General features: G+C 37.2%; 1 protein-coding gene across 1 annotated transcript in view; it reads right to left on the reverse strand.

Annotated features, from left to right (window-relative positions):
• Nucleotides 1-1,656: 1,656 nt before the first annotated feature.
• Nucleotides 1,657-19,227, reverse strand: part of LOC126094567 (protein arginine N-methyltransferase 1) — a 103,278-nt gene continuing 85,707 nt past the window's right edge. Inside the window, exons 5-8 of the mRNA XM_049909023.1 lie at nt 5,072-5,259; nt 2,488-2,714; nt 1,929-2,288; nt 1,657-1,848 (exon numbers count right to left, since the gene is read on the reverse strand). Coding sequence (XP_049764980.1) covers nt 1,745-1,848; nt 1,929-2,288; nt 2,488-2,714; nt 5,072-5,259 — 879 coding nt within the window. The 3' untranslated portion in view covers nt 1,657-1,744. The remainder of the gene's footprint in view (nt 1,849-1,928; nt 2,289-2,487; nt 2,715-5,071; nt 5,260-19,227) is intronic.

A 19,227-nucleotide genomic window follows, 5' to 3' on the forward strand; every position in this document is an offset into this window, starting at 1 on the left:
ATAGTGACTGTTTTAGTAGACGTTGAACTGCTGTTGACTGGACGTGGATAGTCAGCCACGATAAAAGCTTATGTATTAATTGTGTTCAAAAATGTGTAATTAACTGATCTTGGGTGCCCGGTAATGTGTGGGCTTACGTCATAAAGTTTAGTTGTTTTTTTGTACAACAATATGTTCTGGTGCATTGAATGATATTCCACGAGTAGCGTATTTTTAAATAAAAATAGAGAGAGAGAGAGAGAGAGAGAGAGAGAGAGAGAGAGGGAGGGCGAAAATTTCCCCTTCCTAGCAGTGAAATCTTCGGAGAAGCGTCCAGTGCTAGCAGAAGACATTGGCGCTGCAAGAAAGCAGAACCAGCACTCTTCAACAAGTAAGTTCACGATAATGCTTAAGCTGTATAGAGGGAGCTTAACATTACACCGGGCCACCGCAGTATTTGACCTCGTTTTCTGTGAGGCATCTCTCTCTTCATCTTTACCCCAGACCTTTTTCCTTCTGAAAGGACAATTTATTTTATTTTTACATTTATTTTTTTTGGCAGTGCTAAGTATTTTGCGTGTTGAAGAGTCAAGCATGTTTGAATAAAAATTTTTCAGTTGTCTCAAGTGAATGTTCAATTAAACAAACTTCTTTAATTATCAGCAATTTCCACCACATATTTTGTCAGCAAAAAAGTGCCTAATTACGTGCCAAAGGAAGCTTTCTAAATAATGTACATATACATTGACTGGTCATTTTTTCTACATATTTCACTGTCACGAAATTGTGATATGTTATAATGTTATCCTTGTTTTCTCTCTCTCTCTCTCTCTCTCTCTCTCTCTCTCTCTCACACACACACACACACACACACACACACACACACACACAAACACACACACAAACTTGGCAAGCGTTCCCTTCCCGACTTAGCGAGTGACTTGCCTCCAGCGGGGTCGCCAGTGGTGGTTGGTTTCCAAGAAAGTGATATCACATTTTACTGGCCCCTTCCTTGCTTCCTGACTTAGCAAGGGCAGCCGTAGGTAGCTGGTTTCCGTGAAAGTATGCTAAGCCGTAATCTCACTTCTGTGCATGTGTCTGTTGACCTTAATGATACCATAAGTGGTTACATACACACTTTCCATTGCTTTCAAGTTACAATCTTCCAGCATCATATTAACATGATGAAAATGGTATACCAACACCGACTAATCCAAACAGGCAGCAGTTGAAGTAATCAGTGTTCTACGCAGTCAAAGGCAGTTATGAAACCTTGCATAGGAACACAAGAGTTTAACAAGGTATAAAGAAAATTCTCTAGCGTTATAATACAAAGGTATTCATGCATATACGTTGCAATGACCAGCAGTTCACCCTAAATTTAATCGATCATTTTGACATTATTTTTATGGCCCAGCTTTCACTGCTTCAGCTGAGGGTTCTTTTATTTGGAAAAATTGTTGGAGAGTGACAGAAGTAGGGATTCTGAGGACGCATACATCACCCTCAGAAATACTTGTACATGTTGCTTAGTAAGAGGGGATTTTTACTATCTTGTGTAACACATTCTAAAAGAAAGTGATGGTATGCACCAACATTTAGTGTTGCCATCAGTTTCAAAGAAAGTAAACAAATTTTATAATTTTCGGAAAAAAATACTTTATAAAATTTTCCAAACAGAATGTATAAAACATACAATTTATTTTTTTTAAAATATTGCATCTTCAAGTCCATTTTTTATGACATTTCATTTCCGAAATGAATTTCAGCTTAATGTAAACTTATGCACTTGCCCCAAGAGTGAAATTGTTACAGCCAGAGAACGCACTTCTTTACGCATGCATGTTAATTTCCCAGTAAGTGTTTCACCTGTTAGAAAGAAAAAGCCATACAATGATAACACATGATAAAATATGTAGCATTTCATTCATTAGATGTATCATATTTACCTTTTTGCAACGGAATAGGTTGTTTTAAGAAAAACACTGTCTGTTTCCAGTGAGTTGCCTCAGAAACAGGGCCTGTTGAGAACTGAATAGGTACTGGAAGATCAAAGAACACATCAAAGTAACCTGCAAAGCTAGTAATGGTACAGTCTCTCAATGCTTCCAGAGAAAATTCTGAAGTATAATTGATACAGTCAGTACTACAGGAGTACAAATCTATTTCAGTCAAAACAAAGGAGCTCGTTACTATTTTATCTTTGGGCACAACTTCAACAGATGGCTCGCGTAGAACTTCTGACTGCATACAGGTCATACGGAAACCATAAACATCTTCCCAGAAGTGAATTAATTGTCTGTGACGATCTGTAATTCCAAAAGGAAAAGGAAAACAAGTAAGAATTTATAGTGGATCAAATGCACATTTGTGTCATTCTGTGACAGTAAACCAAAATTATCTGACCCAATATGATTATTTGGGCTGTATAGTAAGTATGATATGTACACACTTTAACACTGCAATGAACTATCACACAATGGATTACCATGCTGGAAAGCTGCTTACCGTTATCTTCAATGCCCACTAGATTTGCTGTGCATCGATTTGGTAAAAGAAGACCACCTTTCGAAAGGTGGTGCTCACGTGCATAAATAACACTGTCAAGCATAGCTTCATATAACAGGAAATAGCCCATCCACTCTGAAATTATGACGTCAACCTTGTCCAGAGGTAATACAGTATCTTCCAGCCGACCCTTTATAAGAGTAATGTTTTTATCCATACCATTTTCCCTAGAAGGGAAGAAAACCTGTAAAACTTATGTTACTTTACAGTAAAAAATACATGTTTTGGCACATAAACTCTAATTTTTATATTCATAAAATTATTGGAGCAGTAAAATCTCTCTGAAGAAATATATACCTAATCCTTGGACTTGTACAGAAACTTGTCACAACTACACTTCAAAGAAATCATTGTGCAAATTTTAAAGGTCTTTGTCCCTCTAACAAAACTTAACTTTAAATTATAAGATTTTGTAGTAGTCCCAGTGCTTGGTTTGTAAAGAGATTGCATCAACTGAAGTCATATCATACCACGTCTCAAAACCTACAGTTCTCATTTCTTTCCATCAGAGGTATGGGGTACTGCTGCGTGCCATCACAAATCAAGCACTGAGTAGTAATATAGGTCAAAGCCTTCAAAACATTCAGAATTTTCCATTATTATCTTTAATTTTTTGCCTTCTTAATATTAAACCAGGTACAAATGTCTCTTTTATTCCTGTTTTCTGCTGGATACAAATCATCTCTGAATATTCATTACGCTCAAGGTCTCTATCAGCTATAATTGATCATTTTTATTTTGAATCCTGCCACCACACTCCTAATATCATGCAGCATGTACTGCTAGATGAGAGAACAATATACTGCATCCCCACATGCAAATCCAATCAAATACCTCCCGCCTCCACCCCCCGCCCCCCCCCCCCCAAAAATGAATAAATAGATAAAATAAAATAAATAAAAAAATTATAGTATGGAAGACTCGAACAAAACACAAAAAGGAGTTGAATGTTTTGACATAAAAAATTATATTTCACTCTACAGCATGGTATGTACTGTATGAAACCTGACAAATGTGAAAGCAGAACTGAGGTGCTGCTACTGATGGAAAAGGAATGGGAGCAGGTCTGAATCTCAATCCATCTCATGGCTTTAATCTGCAAGGAAATTCCTTTAACAAGCTGCCAGCAATTGCACAAGAGAAAATGCATTTTAAACACAGTTATCAACTTGTTTGATTAGTCATTTCTGAATTCTCTAATCTTAAATTTCAACTAGCTTTTAGTGTCCCCAATGGGATCGTAAACAGCACTCCACAGCCAACTGATCACTCAAAGAGAGAAATCACTACCCACAGAGTGTGGAGATTAAGTTTTTGATGATGATATACATCTTCAACAACATGTTGGTTCTTTAATACTGAAAGAGTTATCCGGAGAGTTACTGACACAGACCTGTAATTGGTAAAGTCTTTTTCCAAATCATGGTACTGACAGTAGAAATAAGTACAAATAGTACTTAGTGTTAATGTTTAACATTTTAGGTATGATACTGATACTGCATTTACACTGCTTTGGGCTGAAACTGCATTCTAATTACAGTTGTAGCCCATTGTGTTCTGAGATTATGCATGCATTCATTTATTCATTATGCGCTTTACTTTGTCAAATTAGCTTTCTATTTGGTGTGAATGAAAAGACATTCTTTCACAAACTGATTTTTTCTGCTATATGTTGGCACAGTTGTTCTCTGCATTAACTTTTAGTAGTTTAGAAGAAGGAAGGAAGATTAAGATTTAATGTCTCATTAATGACAGTACCACTAGAGACCAAATTGAATTGAGGGAGGACATCGAGGCAGTTCAAAGGCTGCTAGATCTGTTACCAATAGGTTCGAAAAATTCGTGTTACAGAGATGCTTCGGGAACTCAAGGGAAGGCGATGTTCTTTTCGAGAAACGAGGCAGAAAATTTAGAAAATCGGCATTTGAAGCTGACTGCTGAACGATTCTACTGCTGCTAACACATATTGCGTGCAAGGACCACGAAGATAAGACATGAGAAATTATTTCCTTTATGGAGGCATACAGACATTCGTTTTTCCCACGTTCTATTTGCAAGGGGAAATGACAGGTAGTGGTACAGGGTATGTTCTGCCACACACTGTATGGTGCCTTGCGGAGTTCTATGTAGATGAAGAAAGCACAAACTTAAATTGGAGAAGGAAACTGAGGAAAAGGAACCACCCAGCAGTTGCCTAAATCAATACAGGGAAACCATGTAAAACCTAAGTTTTTACAGACAGAGATTTGAACTGCCTTCCTCCTGAATCCAAGCACAATACTAGGTTAGATTTGTTTTGCCACAAAAGAAATGAGGGTGACTACAACACAAGTTGGAAAGATTTCTTCACACTTATAGGTATGAAAAAAGCTATTAAATATTCAACAAAAGGATTAACAAATAATGGAAGTATCCAAAAATGGAAGGATAAAAGAGGAATATTAATATAAAATGTATGTAATAATGACTGATCAAAGTGATAAAAATATTTTTTTTGTAAATAATTCAAACATTCATTTAATACCTGATAATATCCATTGCACTGTAAATAATTTCTGACTGATCAATGCCCATAACTTTTGCAGCACCACCTGATGCTGCGAACATTGATAATATACCTGTTCCACAACCAAGATCTAACACTGTTTTCTTCTCTATTACAGATTTATTCATCATTATGGCATCTCGGTATGACTCAGTGCGCACACGATCCTGTCAGAGAAGCAATAAGGAATATGTTTAAAAATATTAATTTCATGCGTGTATAGAAAGTGTTCCAGAATGAAAGATCAATATTCTTGTAAGTTATAAAAAGTCATCTGGGAATTAGAGGTCATATAAAGATGCTCTGCTCTACCCCGGACGAGATACAGCAAAACGTGTGTGTGTGTGTGTGTGTGTGTGGGGGGGCGCATTTGTTTGCACATTTATCCTCCTCATACTTTTGTTGCCATAAAAGCACACAGTTGGGTGTTGTTGTGAGACAGTGTGACTGATTATGACCACATCAGAGTGAAGCATTAGTTAATTATTTCACTGTGGCTGAATAAATGCTTCACATCTTCCTGTTGGTGTTAAATGCCATTACCACTTGTTGAATTCTAGATCATCACATTTGGTTTCTTAATTTTTTAACATTATTAACTGTACATTGTCCACTGCAACTCTTAAATCCGAATCAAGAGCTCAACAATACGGACAGAAATGGGAACATTTTATTATCATCATTCAGCACAGTCCCGTCACCATACATACAGTGACTTTCTGTCAAACTTATTGTTCAATTGACACATGCAAGGCAACATGTTACATGTAGAAAGATTGTTATTATTTCATCTTCACCATGTGTGAAATATTTTCACCATGCAAGTTATGTAACAGAAGTTACATTTTACAACTAGACCCACATGGTACACAGGAATCAAATTGTCTGTTATTGTCTCTCAATTTGTGTTGTAAAGTATCAGTGATATCTTCTGAGGCCCTATTGTTTTGGAGGAACAAATGACAGGACAACATAATTATTTGCACTTTAAACTGAACAACAAGTTCACATTGTTTACACCACACAAAAATGTAATATACCTCAAGCACGGTGGAATCCATCAACATTCTATGATTACGCAAAGCAATGCTTCAGCTGCACTGTCCATAATTAATGGCACTGTTGTGAAAGAACGCTTATCTGAGCCCTAAGACTGTCACACCTAACACTGTTAGATTACTGTTTATAAGGTTAAATAAAGACAGAAGAGCACAGAAAAAAGATGTGTTGAGATTAACAACAAACTCACATGATAGAAACTGCTTCCATAAAAAAGAACTGCAGATACACACTAAGACAAGCGATATATGTTCACCTTAGTGTTTAAAATTGCAATGGTACTAACTTCAAATTTGTTCAAAATTTATTCAGAACTATCCAAAACTTATTACGAATTCACACAACGAAAATTTATTGTGAACTTCAGTAAATTTGTAGCATGAGGCATAAACAATAGTTAACAAAAAGCCACATGTGAAATACATGGGCAGCCTGTCACATGATTTTATAAATGAAAAGGTAGAGTAAATCAAAAACTGACTGACTGGCATTTGCAGATGAGGGCTAGTAGCAGCAGATGACATACAAATAGTGAAGATTCTGACTGAAATGGTTTAAAAAATTCTATAAAGACAGGATTACAAAAATCTTGTGAAAATACAGAATTACCGATACACACGAAACATCAATATTACAGATCAAGTATGGAAAAATTAAGAAAGTCCAGAAATGTGAATATGTGGGGGAATGGATAATAAAAACAGAGACAACAAGTATTGTACTGCAGGAAAACAATTCTACTGTCATTAAGGAAATCAGAAAAAACAATGCAGACAGCATACCAATTATGTTCAATGCGTACAACAAAAATATTGATCTCAGGCACTTTAATTCACTGCTAAAACTAAAAAGTCTATGTAACTGAATGTATCCCACCGAACACAAAATGTGTGTTACACAGTCAAAGGAGTGAAAAATTCTGAGGAAGATCCTAGCATCTAAGAAAGAAGGGCAAGAATACAAATTTCAATGAAATGTGGAGCTGTGTGAGGAAACTGAAAAACTCACACTACCATGTAAATAGAAAAAACTGCAATTCTATGGGCAACAAGGAGAACACTCATGACACTCCAGCAATATATGGAAAGTAGGCTGATACAAATTAACTGCCTGATAGAAGTAAAGTACAATATGGTAGAAATAAATGATGTGCCAGAGTCAGAAAGTAACAGAAAATAGTATAAAAATAGCTTCAACTGAAATAAAGGTATCTGAAGACCAAATGCACTCAAGGGAGATGAGAACTACCTAGCTGCAATAATGCAAGGAAAAGTTTATCACAGTGGCATCCATGCAAAAGTGAATGCAAGAAGAAGCACAAGAAGTGGCTGATGCATAGCTCTGTCCATATGCAACTTAGATGAAATTAAAAAAGATAACACATTTAAGTGGACAACAAAAATTATACCATTTCATAACAATGATAAATGTTTAGAACTGCTTATCTCAAAAACCATTTAAAATGGAGCACATTTTTATATGTAATATTTTTCTCCAAATTATCATTTCATTCAAGTTCTTGAACAGAGATCTTTCTTCTTCTGACACACTGTATGTACATAATCAAAAATAAAATTAAATATTATGACAAATTCAAATTATGTCGGCACCTAATAAATGGTGTGCTGATATCAAGTTTCAAAATCAAACAGTTCATCCACACATGTCGCATCCTCTCCTTCAGCATAACAATACCAGACCACACACAAGCACTGTGAGGTCTGCAATAATCTGACACCTTAGGTTCACTGTCACTGTTCATCTTCCATACAGTCCTGAGTTGGCCTTATCCAATTTTCATCTGTTTCCAAAACTTAAAGAATGCCTTTCATGGCTTCACTTTGATAGTAATGAAATGGTGCAAGCGGTGAGGTGGTGGATCCATCAACAAAGAGAAACATTCTACTGTGACTGTACCAACAATGTCGTCTCTCATTGCAAAAAAATGTGTTCATCATCAGGGTAACTATGTTGAGAAATAGATATGTAAACACACAGAATAAAGGTGTCAAATGTTAACAACATTTATTTCACTTAAAAAGCTTTATGAGTTCACACATTAAAAATTCAGAGACACTACTTTCCAGCATGCCTTTGTCTTTTTAGCTCAACAGATTAAAAGATAATTGGTAAGTTTAGTTTCAAGTTATTTGTTTATTGTTCTTTATAACATTTTACCAGCATCAATGCAGTTCCAATGCAAAAGCTGTTCTCAAACATGGGACGTGACAGGTGATATTCACAATCAGCTGGAAATCGCCCTGACTACTGTCAAACGATTGGTAGTTGCTGTGAATCAATGTGCTGGGAAACATCTGAAAGTTGTGTTTCAGAGTTATCAAAGGTATCTCAAGTACTGGTCTCTCCTGTGAATACTGTCTCCTCTGCAGCAAGTACGGGATATGTCACTGCTCGTCCATTTGACTCCAAAAGTCATGTCAGTGGTAAGCCTTGTTGTCCTGTACAGTGTAGGGAGGGACCAGAGAAGCTACAAGGTGACTTCCCAAACAATACGTTTGAGATTCTGTCTTTCACTGAAACTGAGCCAGTGGTACTCATTTCACCTGCTGGAAAACCTGCTTTGCCCTGCTTCCAGAGGAGACAAATGCAAAAGGGTACAGGGGTCTATTAATCATTGGAAGTTCAAGCATATTACAAATAATGGTACCTCTTAGGGAAATGACAGCATGAGACAGGAAGGAGCACCAGGTGCACTCAGCACTCAGTGTGTGTGGCTGGGGGCCTCATTTAAGATGTTGAAGAGGCTATTCTGGCAGACACTGAGTGAACAGGGTGCGACCAGCTGCAGATTGTGGCACACATTGGAACAGACAATACCTGTCATCTGAGCTCCAAGGTTATCCTTGGATCATTTCAGCAACTGCCAGAGAAGGTTGGTAAGACCAGGATTGTGTACAGAGTTTCAATGAACCTCACAATTTGCAGCATTGTCCCCAGAACTGATCGTGGTTCGTCTGTGACTTCCTGGACTTGCACAATAAGGTTGAAAACTGCAGGGTCCCACTAAATGGGTCATGTGTGCAGTACACATCAGAGGCTGCTTCTAAGGTAGCAGACTCTGTGTGGGGTGTGCACAAGGTTGTTTTTTTTTTTTTTCCCCCCAATCCAGTCCAGATAACAACTGCTGTATGAGACCCAAAAATATTAGTGTAAGATACAAGGGAGTGCCCCCCACAAGCAATAGTATTAATATCCTATTAGTTAACTGTCAAAGTACTCGCAACCAGGTGTCAGAGTTTGAAGAGCTCCTGAAAAGCAGAAAAGTTCACATAATACTAGGTTCAAAAGCTGGTTACAACCTGAAATTGACAGCAGTGAGATTTTTGGGGAAATTTAAGTGTATATTAAAAGGATAGACTAATAGGAAATGGAGGTGGCATATTTGTCACACTAGGCAAGAAACTCAAATCCACTGAGATCAAAATTGAAACTGCATGCGAGATCGCTTGGGCAAGACTCAGTATCAGCTGTGGATATAAAATTTTAATTGGATCCTTCTATTGACCACCAGACTCTCCTACTCATGTAACTCAAAATTTTAGAGAAAACTTCAGTTCCTCTTGGACCAAAGTTCTCCAGTCATACTGTAATCATTGTTGATACTCTAATCAGCCAACAATCAATTGGGAAAATTATGGTTTTGTTAGTTGTGCATGTAACACAACATTTTATGAACCATTACTAAATGCCTTCTCTGAAAACTACATAGAACTTGAAGTTTGGAACCCCGCTCATGACCGAAATGTACTAGATCTATTGTCGACAGACATGTCTGAGCACTTGGGGGAAGTGGACATTGAAACTTGTATCAGTGACCATGAGGCAATGGTGGCAATTCTTATCACCTAAGTACAAAAGGCAACTAAAACAATTACAAATATGTATACTAGGTAAAAAAAGCAGTAGTTCATATCTCAATGAGGAACTTGAAACTTTTAGCACAGGACCGGAACATGTAGACAAACTATAGATCAAGTTTAAAGGAATAGTTGAACATACACTGGATACATATGTGCCCAGCAGAACAGTTCATAATGGGAGGGACCCAAAATGGTATAAAGACATTGTACAGGAACTTCCAAGGAAACAGAGACAACCGCATAATAGTATACAGCTATATATAGAGATGCTTGATGAAACTAACTTGGCCGTCAAGAGAACAATGTGTGAGGCCTTTAATGAGTACCATAGGAGAATAATGTCCAATGTCTTTCACAAAACCCAAAGAAATTCTGATTGTATGTACATGCTGTTAGTGTCACTGAAGTTAGCATCCAATCACACACGGATGTGTCAGGAACTGAAACTCAGAGTAGCAAACAATAGCAGAAATGCTTAACTTTCAATTTGTCTGGATGTCACCTCCTGTTTGAAACAGCAAAATATCGATCTTATTTCCTCTCTCTGAGATGTCTACTGTACTGTAGTGTTCATCCCAAGTTCACCAGAAACTGCGTTATACAGTTATCAGGCGATCTGTGAAAAAGTGTCCCGACGCACTGAATGTGTGTCCCAGCACACTCAATGGATACATCAGCTACCAATGAAACCGTCAATCCTTTCAGTTCAACAAATTATCATAAGACTAGCTGAAACAATGCCTGGGAGGTTACACTCGAAATGCCAATGAAAGCTTTAATGATTGCATGTAGTCGGTGACTCTTAGCACCATTCACAGTGGGGAAAAAAAAGTTGACATTGTAGCCAATGAGGCAGTATTTAATTTCAACAGTGGAAATTATGAAAGTGCTTGAACCTGAGATCAAACCAGCCTGTCACACCTTCTGCACAACAGCAGACAAAACACATACACAGCAAACACAGCAGTAGGCAACAGAAGTTTGCAAAGAGACCCAGATGATCATCATGCACACAGGGAAGATGGAGGAGGACTTATTTTATATATGCAAGGATTGCTGTATGGTCTGGGATTGCTGACTAGAGGTACATTTACTTAACTGTAAAAACAGAACTCAACCTTCAAACATGTTTTTCTCAAAACCATATTTTTAAATTGGTGGGAAACGTAACTTTAGAAGGGTATGTAAGATTTTGATGCTGGCATTCTAATTATATTCTCTGCCCTTAAGAGCATCAGGTTAATCACTCTGTTTTTGCATTACACCAACAACTGTACAGTTCTGCGCATCCCGTGACTTGCTTCATAAACCCTCCACTGCTAGTGCTGCCACCTGACATCTCTGGTTATTGCACATTTATGTCTAACATAGGTGGTGCTCATGTTAATGTCACTGGACTGTGTATTACTTTTAGTAACTGTATTACCACTATTGCATTTACCCTATTATAAGATGAGGTTTTTTTCCAAATTCGTCGTTCAAAAAGTAAGGGGTCGTCTTATATTTGCAGATTAAACTATTGCTGCCGAGATAAACATTTTTACAGTGTTTTTGACTTACATTCACAGATAAAGCTTTTGCTATCAAGGTTTCAGATAAATTTATTTTGAAGAGTTCCGAAGGTTAGAGATTAGCATCCAATACGTTCGTTTGAATGGGCTCAAGATTTCCAAATACGCAGAAGTGCTTGATACAGTATCAATCTTATTCTATAAATTATGTGACATTTGACTCTTGGTGCTAGTGCAATGGATGGATGCATGAGAAATTATGAACTAGGCACAACATCAGTCTAATGTTCTGCATAAAAAATGGACAATTTTGTGAAACACTGTAGGAAATAGATTAAATCCTATCAACTCATGAACATCTATTGCATTTGAATAGGTTTGCAACAGAAGTTCTCATATGTGCATGGATACCACATACATACAATTATGCTACCTCTTAAGTAAAGGTAAAATTCAAAGGTGAAAATCTTGTTCTTCTAAAACCATTACATGATTCTGGACCCTAGTCAGTATTTTATTTGGTTGCAAGAAACTAATGATTGATGACGTCCATTGCAAATGAACATTCGGTTGTTCACGTTTCAGAATACCAGGGGAAAACGTTACTAGTTTTTAATCAGCCTTAGAATAAGATGGTGACTTTCAATGAAACATGAAAGAAAATTAATCCAGAATTAAATGTCTAACAAACAAAACAAATCACAGTAAACTAATTGCAATTGTTATTGCAGAAATATCCATTGTGGAGATAGCAACAACAGACAGCACTAGATCGTGGGGCAAGCAAAAGTTCAAGGATTGGACAGATTTTGGATTGCAATCTTTTGCTTACGTACTACTTGCTACTGTTACATATAACCCGCACCACAGAAGAGACAGCCATCTGTGTTTCACTGTTGCTCAAGCACAGCACTATGGAAAGCTTGGAGGGGGAACAATGACATGAGGTTAGCTGAGACCTACATAATGAATGTGTGGAGGGCAGTGGCAAGGGATAGCAAATTTTGTCTTCCTACCAATACCACGTTTAAACTGCAGTTTGTCTGAACCCATTTGTACTCTGAATCGAATTGACTTTATAACTGGTCAAATACCCAACAGCAGCATACATTTCTGCAGAAGATGCAAAAAGTCTAGACTGGGGCCAGTGGCATACTTATGTGTTTTGTGCAGCAATTCTGTTGACGCCCATCATGAGATATGACACAAACGAAAGGGGCTGTGTCAGCTGCCAATGTGGGAGCAGTGGGCAGACAGTATAATTTTGTAATAAAAGACATTGTAACATTCTCACATCAATATTTTAATCACAACATCAAATTCAGAAGAAGCAGACAAATATTTGTGACAATGAAGATATAAGTGGTACCACAGACAACAGACTAAAAGAAAGAAGCACTGAAGTTAAAAATTAATAAAAACAATTTCTTTTCGTTTATTTTATTTCTTCTTGTATTGTCAAAATGTAGACAACCAATAAATGGAATAACTTTGGAATAGGTGTAATGGTAACTTTTTAGGCAGGTGTCTCATTTTATCGATAAAAGTTTGTAATTTTCATAATTGAGAATACGCTAAAAATACATTTTTCTCAAGAAGACTCTTCAAAATGGGGGTCATCTACTATTCAGAGTCGTCTTATACTCAGGTAAATATGGTACATAATCTTCCAAAAGCTTCCTATGTCTCCAGGCCCCTTCCACATTACACAATCCTCTATTAACATTTTTCAACCAACTACTGTGAAATTCCTCTTGAACACCTTTCAGAGGACTTTAAAATGGGCTGCAAACTGTAGAAAAATTTAGATGGTGGGAAATTACCTTTGAAGCATGTACCTAAGAGTTGCATTTCTGTGATCATATTGGTAGCTTATACATTTTGATGAAAAAATAGAGAATTATAGTTTGTTTCAATTCATTTTGCTGAATTTTTGTTTCTGATCCTCTACTTCATAGATACATTTGAAAGTTTTAATGTATACACAAAAAATTTAGCAGATGGCTGAAAATGATCACAAGACTTTGATATATGTTACATATACGTATATGACATGAAACTGTAGACAAGTAGTACCAGGTGCATTCAAAGAGCTCAGTTAATGGTCTCAGAAAATAATGGAAACCATCACTGGCCTCCAAAATAATAACCATTAGTTACAACACATTTCTGACATCAGTTTTGAGGCTGTTGGAAACTGTCAGTAAACACCTCTTGTGGTATCGCTAAAAGCACAGCATTCATGTGTTGATGTATATCTACAACATCTGTGAATCATAAACCTTTCACTGCTAATTTAAGGTGGGAAAACATAAAGAAGTCTGATAGTGCCAAATATGGATATTAAGGAGGGTGTTGTTGAACCTTATGTTCAGCGAGAAAGTTGAGCACATGAATCGCATGGTGCTGACGGGCTTCGGTCGTGGAGGAAATTCCACTACCTACTCAAGTATAGTTAGGACTGAACAGCCAGATGTGTTGCAGCAGCCGTTTCAAAGCTCCCTCATAAATTTCCGCAGTGATAGTTTGATCCTCAGGTAGAAACCCACGATGGATCATGTTCCTGCTGTTGAAAAAGGTGATTAACATTGTTTTGGTCTTGGATTTTGTCAAAATGGTTCAAATGGCTCTGAGCACTATGGGACTCAACTGCTGAGGTCATTAGTCCCCTAGAACTTAGAACTAGTTAAACTAACTAACCTAAGGACATCACACACATCCATGCCCGAGGCAGGATTCGAACCTGCGACCGTAGCGGTCTCGCGGTTCCAGACTGCAGCGCCAGGACCGCGCGGCCACTTCGGCCGGCTGGATTTTGTCAGCCAACTTTTCTTGGGAGGTAGGGAAGATGATGAACACCATACCATTAACAGTTGTTTAGTATCCGCATTGTATTAGTAGTATTAGGTCTCATCTCCTGTAATGACTTTTTCCTAAAACTGCAGATTCTAGTCAGACACGTCAATGAACACTCCACACATTTCCATCCAAGTTTGCTATTACTCGCTCATCAGCATGTGCAGTACAAAATGGGCAAAAATCTCCCAACTTTTCAAATGCTCATGAACAATAGGGCTTATCTTCAACTTTTCTACTATTATTTTCACAGACAGCCAAGGGTCACCCACAAGCATCCACCGCACTCAGTGCATGTTGTCTGAACTGTTGATGTTGAACCCCAATGCACCTAATCCTCAAAGTGTTCCTTTCCATCTCTAAAGCATTTAAGTCACTCAAACACACTTTTTTTTCTCGCTGCTTCAACACCATACACTTGTACTAACATTCGATGAGTCAATGTTGTGATTTCCCATGATTTGAATCAAAACTTCATGATAACATGTTGCTCCATTTTGCGTTGACCTGAGTTCTCACACTGACTCCATTAGCTTGGTCATAGTGTGCAACACTGCTTGATTTTGGTGATTTGCATGATAGGGAGCACTTGGTGACATGTCTCTCAATCCATAGGCATATGCATAGGTGCCTCATCCTAACCAGTGCAGTTTTTACTACATAGGGACATTCACTGAACTTTTCAGGTGCACCCTTTATACCTAACTTCAAGCCATAAAACACTGCACATTTAAAACAAATTTTTAAGAAAAATATGTGAAATACATGATAACAGTTGGCTACAGGTGATGTGACTGATTACATCTGATACCAGATCCAATTACAATTACGTTCTACAAACATCTTCATGATGTTAAATGTATGTAGATACATGGTAGCATAATGAAATGTCATTCTGCTGGACGCAATAGAGAGCAGAATGTTGAGTTAGATTTTACCTGTTGTGTCAGATCTCACCCTGAACAACACTACAGATATTAGGATGTACCCCTCAAGAAGCACCAAGATTGGCAATTATGCTTATGTTTAAATTGTTTAGGCTTTGCTTTAAGTTCCGAGCTCAACCACCATTGAGGAAATCACAACATATTCCATGAAAACCGTACATCATATACCATTTGTCAACATCTCCCTGCACATCAAACTTAATGACTTTTTTCTTAAGAAAAGAACAAATTAACATGCCAACCATTCCCAAGCAAAAAATACTTCTTTCGCAAGACGGTTTGAGAGTAGTTTCTAAGTTATTCAAAAGGGGTATTATACAGCTCTTGTTTATTGTTGCCAACTTTCCACCCCTTCTGAAGAATACTTAATTTTTAGCCCAACCCAACACCTCACTCGAGAAGGTAATTATGAACAACATAGCCACCATACACAGTAAAGTTACTGTTAAGTTGGCAGTATTAGGAGTCAACAACTCATGGAAGTTTACTGTATAATATATATGAAGACAAATTGAAATTTAACCTTTGCAAGCATCATTATATCTCAAGTACAGTTTTCTTCTGTTTCTGTACATTAACACTGTTTCATTAATTGTAAATGGCATGAAATTAATAATTATCACAACGCAAAATTGGGTGTAAATTATTATTCTATACAGAGAAAATTTGAAGCGACTAATAAAAAGTATCGTAAATAGCAGGAAAACATTAATTCTGGGAACATTAACCCTCCCGTTACCAAGATTTTTCACACCTCTATTTTACCAAGCGGGGTATTTGGACTACCCCAAAAGAGTTTTGTGTTTTATTGTAATATTTGTTCTCAGATTTCGTTATTTCCATTGAATGGGTTTATTTAGTATTGAAAAACAGCTTTTCAGGTTATTAGAAGTATTTAATCAGATGACAGATACAAAGTACAAAAATATTTTTATATCTTTCACTAAATTCAGTACTCAAAAAACAGAAAATTAATTATCTATGTACCTCAACAGTCACTGCAGTAAAATAACACAATACTTTTTTCAACTTTTCAGTCAAGTACATTTCTGCACTGTATGCACTTCACAGTAACAGTTTCTTCTCTGTGTATATTACAAACAGGTTTCCTGCACGTTACACAACAGAATTTTGTTTTCCGATCTTCGTTTTGCTTGCAATCTTGACATCGCTGTGGTGTTGGTAACTTGGAACACTCGGTCTGGATCACTGCTGTAGGAATTGCAATACCACAAGCTTTCACTGCATCTTGACATCTTTATGAAGACCGTTGATATTTTTGGCTCTTTCTTCCATGTTGCCTTTGCTGAGTCCAAATGCCAGTTCAGTCGTGAAGAATTTACGTCGGTTTTGGTTATTCTTCTGCCAATCAGGAAATCTTTGCATGTACAGAATATATGCATTCAGTGCTGCAATATCTATCATTTCCATGAAGATTCTTAGTGGCCACCGCCTCATTCCACTAACACAACTGTATTCTCTTGTCATTTTGTCCCCATTATCTACAGCAGTATGATTTCGGGTTTGTGCTCACTTTCTTCACCACTCACTTGTCTCTCATTATGCTAAGTAGAGAGTAGTATTACTGCCTTTCTCTTCTTTGGAACATAGGAAACTAGGGTCAAGTCATTTGTGCAACCAAACATTGAAGAGTGAACTTATATCTTTCTGTTTGGCAAGAATTCCTTCGGAACCTCTTTCTTATTGGAATGCAAGGTACCAACCAATATTGTGTTTCATTTCAGTAGTTCAGCAGCAAATGGAAAACTGGTGAAAAAATTATCAGTTGTTACACCATGACCATTATTCAGAAATGGTTCCATCAGATCCAAAACAACTCTCTGTCCTTGATTCACTTCTCGAGTATTGTCTACCATTCCTGTGTAAATTTGGATCCGTAGTAAGTAAGATGTCTTCACATCAGCAAAAACCCAAATTTTAATGCCATACTTGCCAGGCTTGCTCTTCATATAAACCCTAAAAGGGCAGTTTCCTCGGGAAGTTGCTAATCGTTCATCAATAGTCACGTATTCATAAGGATAAAAGTTCTTGCACAAATTTGTCGAACACTACCCTGATGGCTTGTAGCTTGTCCTGGGTTTCTTCAATTCTCTGTGCTCTTCACTCTCTGTTGTCAAATCGCAAGATTTCAGTACAGACAAAAATCGGTTTCTTGACATGGCAGCAGAAACGAATGGTTGCCGAAAGGCAACATTACCTCCCCACAGATCGAAAGCACTTGTGTGATGTCCATGAGTTCGACCAGCTCCTACTGCACTTGCTAATACTGCGTACACTTCAGTTGCATTTATATCTCCTCATGTCGTTTTGTTTGAAGAATGAGCTGCATTCCACATAGAAATTACTCGTTTGACTTCCCTGTTTGCTTCTTCTACAATAATGCTCACGATTTCTGGTGAGATAAATAATAAAAATGACTCTGTTACTGTTTTGATTGTTTTTCCATCATTCACTGGACCCGGTGTTACGTTCAAAATATTGCGGCGTCGACGCCTCCCACCTTTTAGTGGTTCACTAGGAAATTGTAGTCCACTTCTAGAAACAAACAAATCTCCAGTATCTTTGTCTTCGTCATCCTCTTCTTCTTCTTCTACTTGTTCACGTGAATGTGTAGTGTCTTCTGATATTTCATCAGCTTCATCTGATACTATGATATGGTCTTTGTCAAGAGGTTCCATACATTCGTTCAGTTCATTATCAATGTCCCATTCGTTTTCATCATCACTGACATCAGAAGTTCCGCAATCTCTTCGCTAGAAAGTCCTTTGTATATCCTTACTTGCAGATGAAATACTGACTCGTGTAATGTCAGCTCAACAGTAAATGTCAAATTCAACTGAACAATAGTACCAGCAACAATAACAAACATTGGATCTATGGCAAAACTCAACAAAAAAGATGAATGACAGATATATTTCCCAAAATCTTCTTTTTCTACAAATAAGAAAATAAAACGTTTCATACCAAGTGGGGTAGTCTCACAATACCACCAATAAATGACTTGAAGAACAACGATAAAGCCAAAAAAATTAGACAGTCGTGAGTGTGAATTCAACATCAATCATTTTAGTATGAAGTCATGAAACCACAGGCACGTGGCCCTTCAGATAACATTACTATAGGGAAAAAAATCAACCTGGGGTAGTCAGAATACCCCGCTTGGCAATGCGAGGGTTAAAGCAAGTTTATACCATACTAGAGAACCCGCCAATGCTTCACAACTGTTAGATGTGTATGGGAACTGGATATCCATCCTTATCTCCTCCTTCCTGATTTCTCTTTTCATTCCTCTCCCATAGTCCCTGTTCTTCTTGATACTTCCATATTTTAAATAACACATTCTACACACTAGAGGATTATTTGGAACACTTAGTAAGGTAAAAAATTAAGATCAATGAACAGAAAATAATATGCAGCCAAAATATAGTATGTTTTATGCTAAAAATCTGTGATTGCAGATATGGAAAGATGTCAACTCAGTTTTTCAAGAAAACAGATGGGAAAACACAAAGAACATAAAGCAGTATTCTCATTGTCCTGATGTCACCCTATAGTGTGTGTGTGTGTGGGGAGGGGGGGGGGGGGTGTTTGTGCACACACATGTACTTGCCAAGTGCAGTGAAGCCACATGAGTAAATATTGTCCCAGTATTCCAGTATTTTTCTGGGAATGACCGGTTAACTTGTTTATTAATATGAATATACAAAAAAACACTGAACATACAAATTTTTTCTCAGTTAATCCTTCTGTAATAATATGGCTGTACATATGAAATGGTTTACTTTTAAATAGTATATCCCTTTACATTACAAAAACATGTAAATATTGTGTAAATGATCTGTGAATGAATAATTAACTAA

This window comes from Schistocerca cancellata, chromosome 8, assembly GCF_023864275.1.
Source record: "Schistocerca cancellata isolate TAMUIC-IGC-003103 chromosome 8, iqSchCanc2.1, whole genome shotgun sequence".
NCBI classification, from domain to species: domain Eukaryota; kingdom Metazoa; phylum Arthropoda; class Insecta; order Orthoptera; family Acrididae; genus Schistocerca; species Schistocerca cancellata.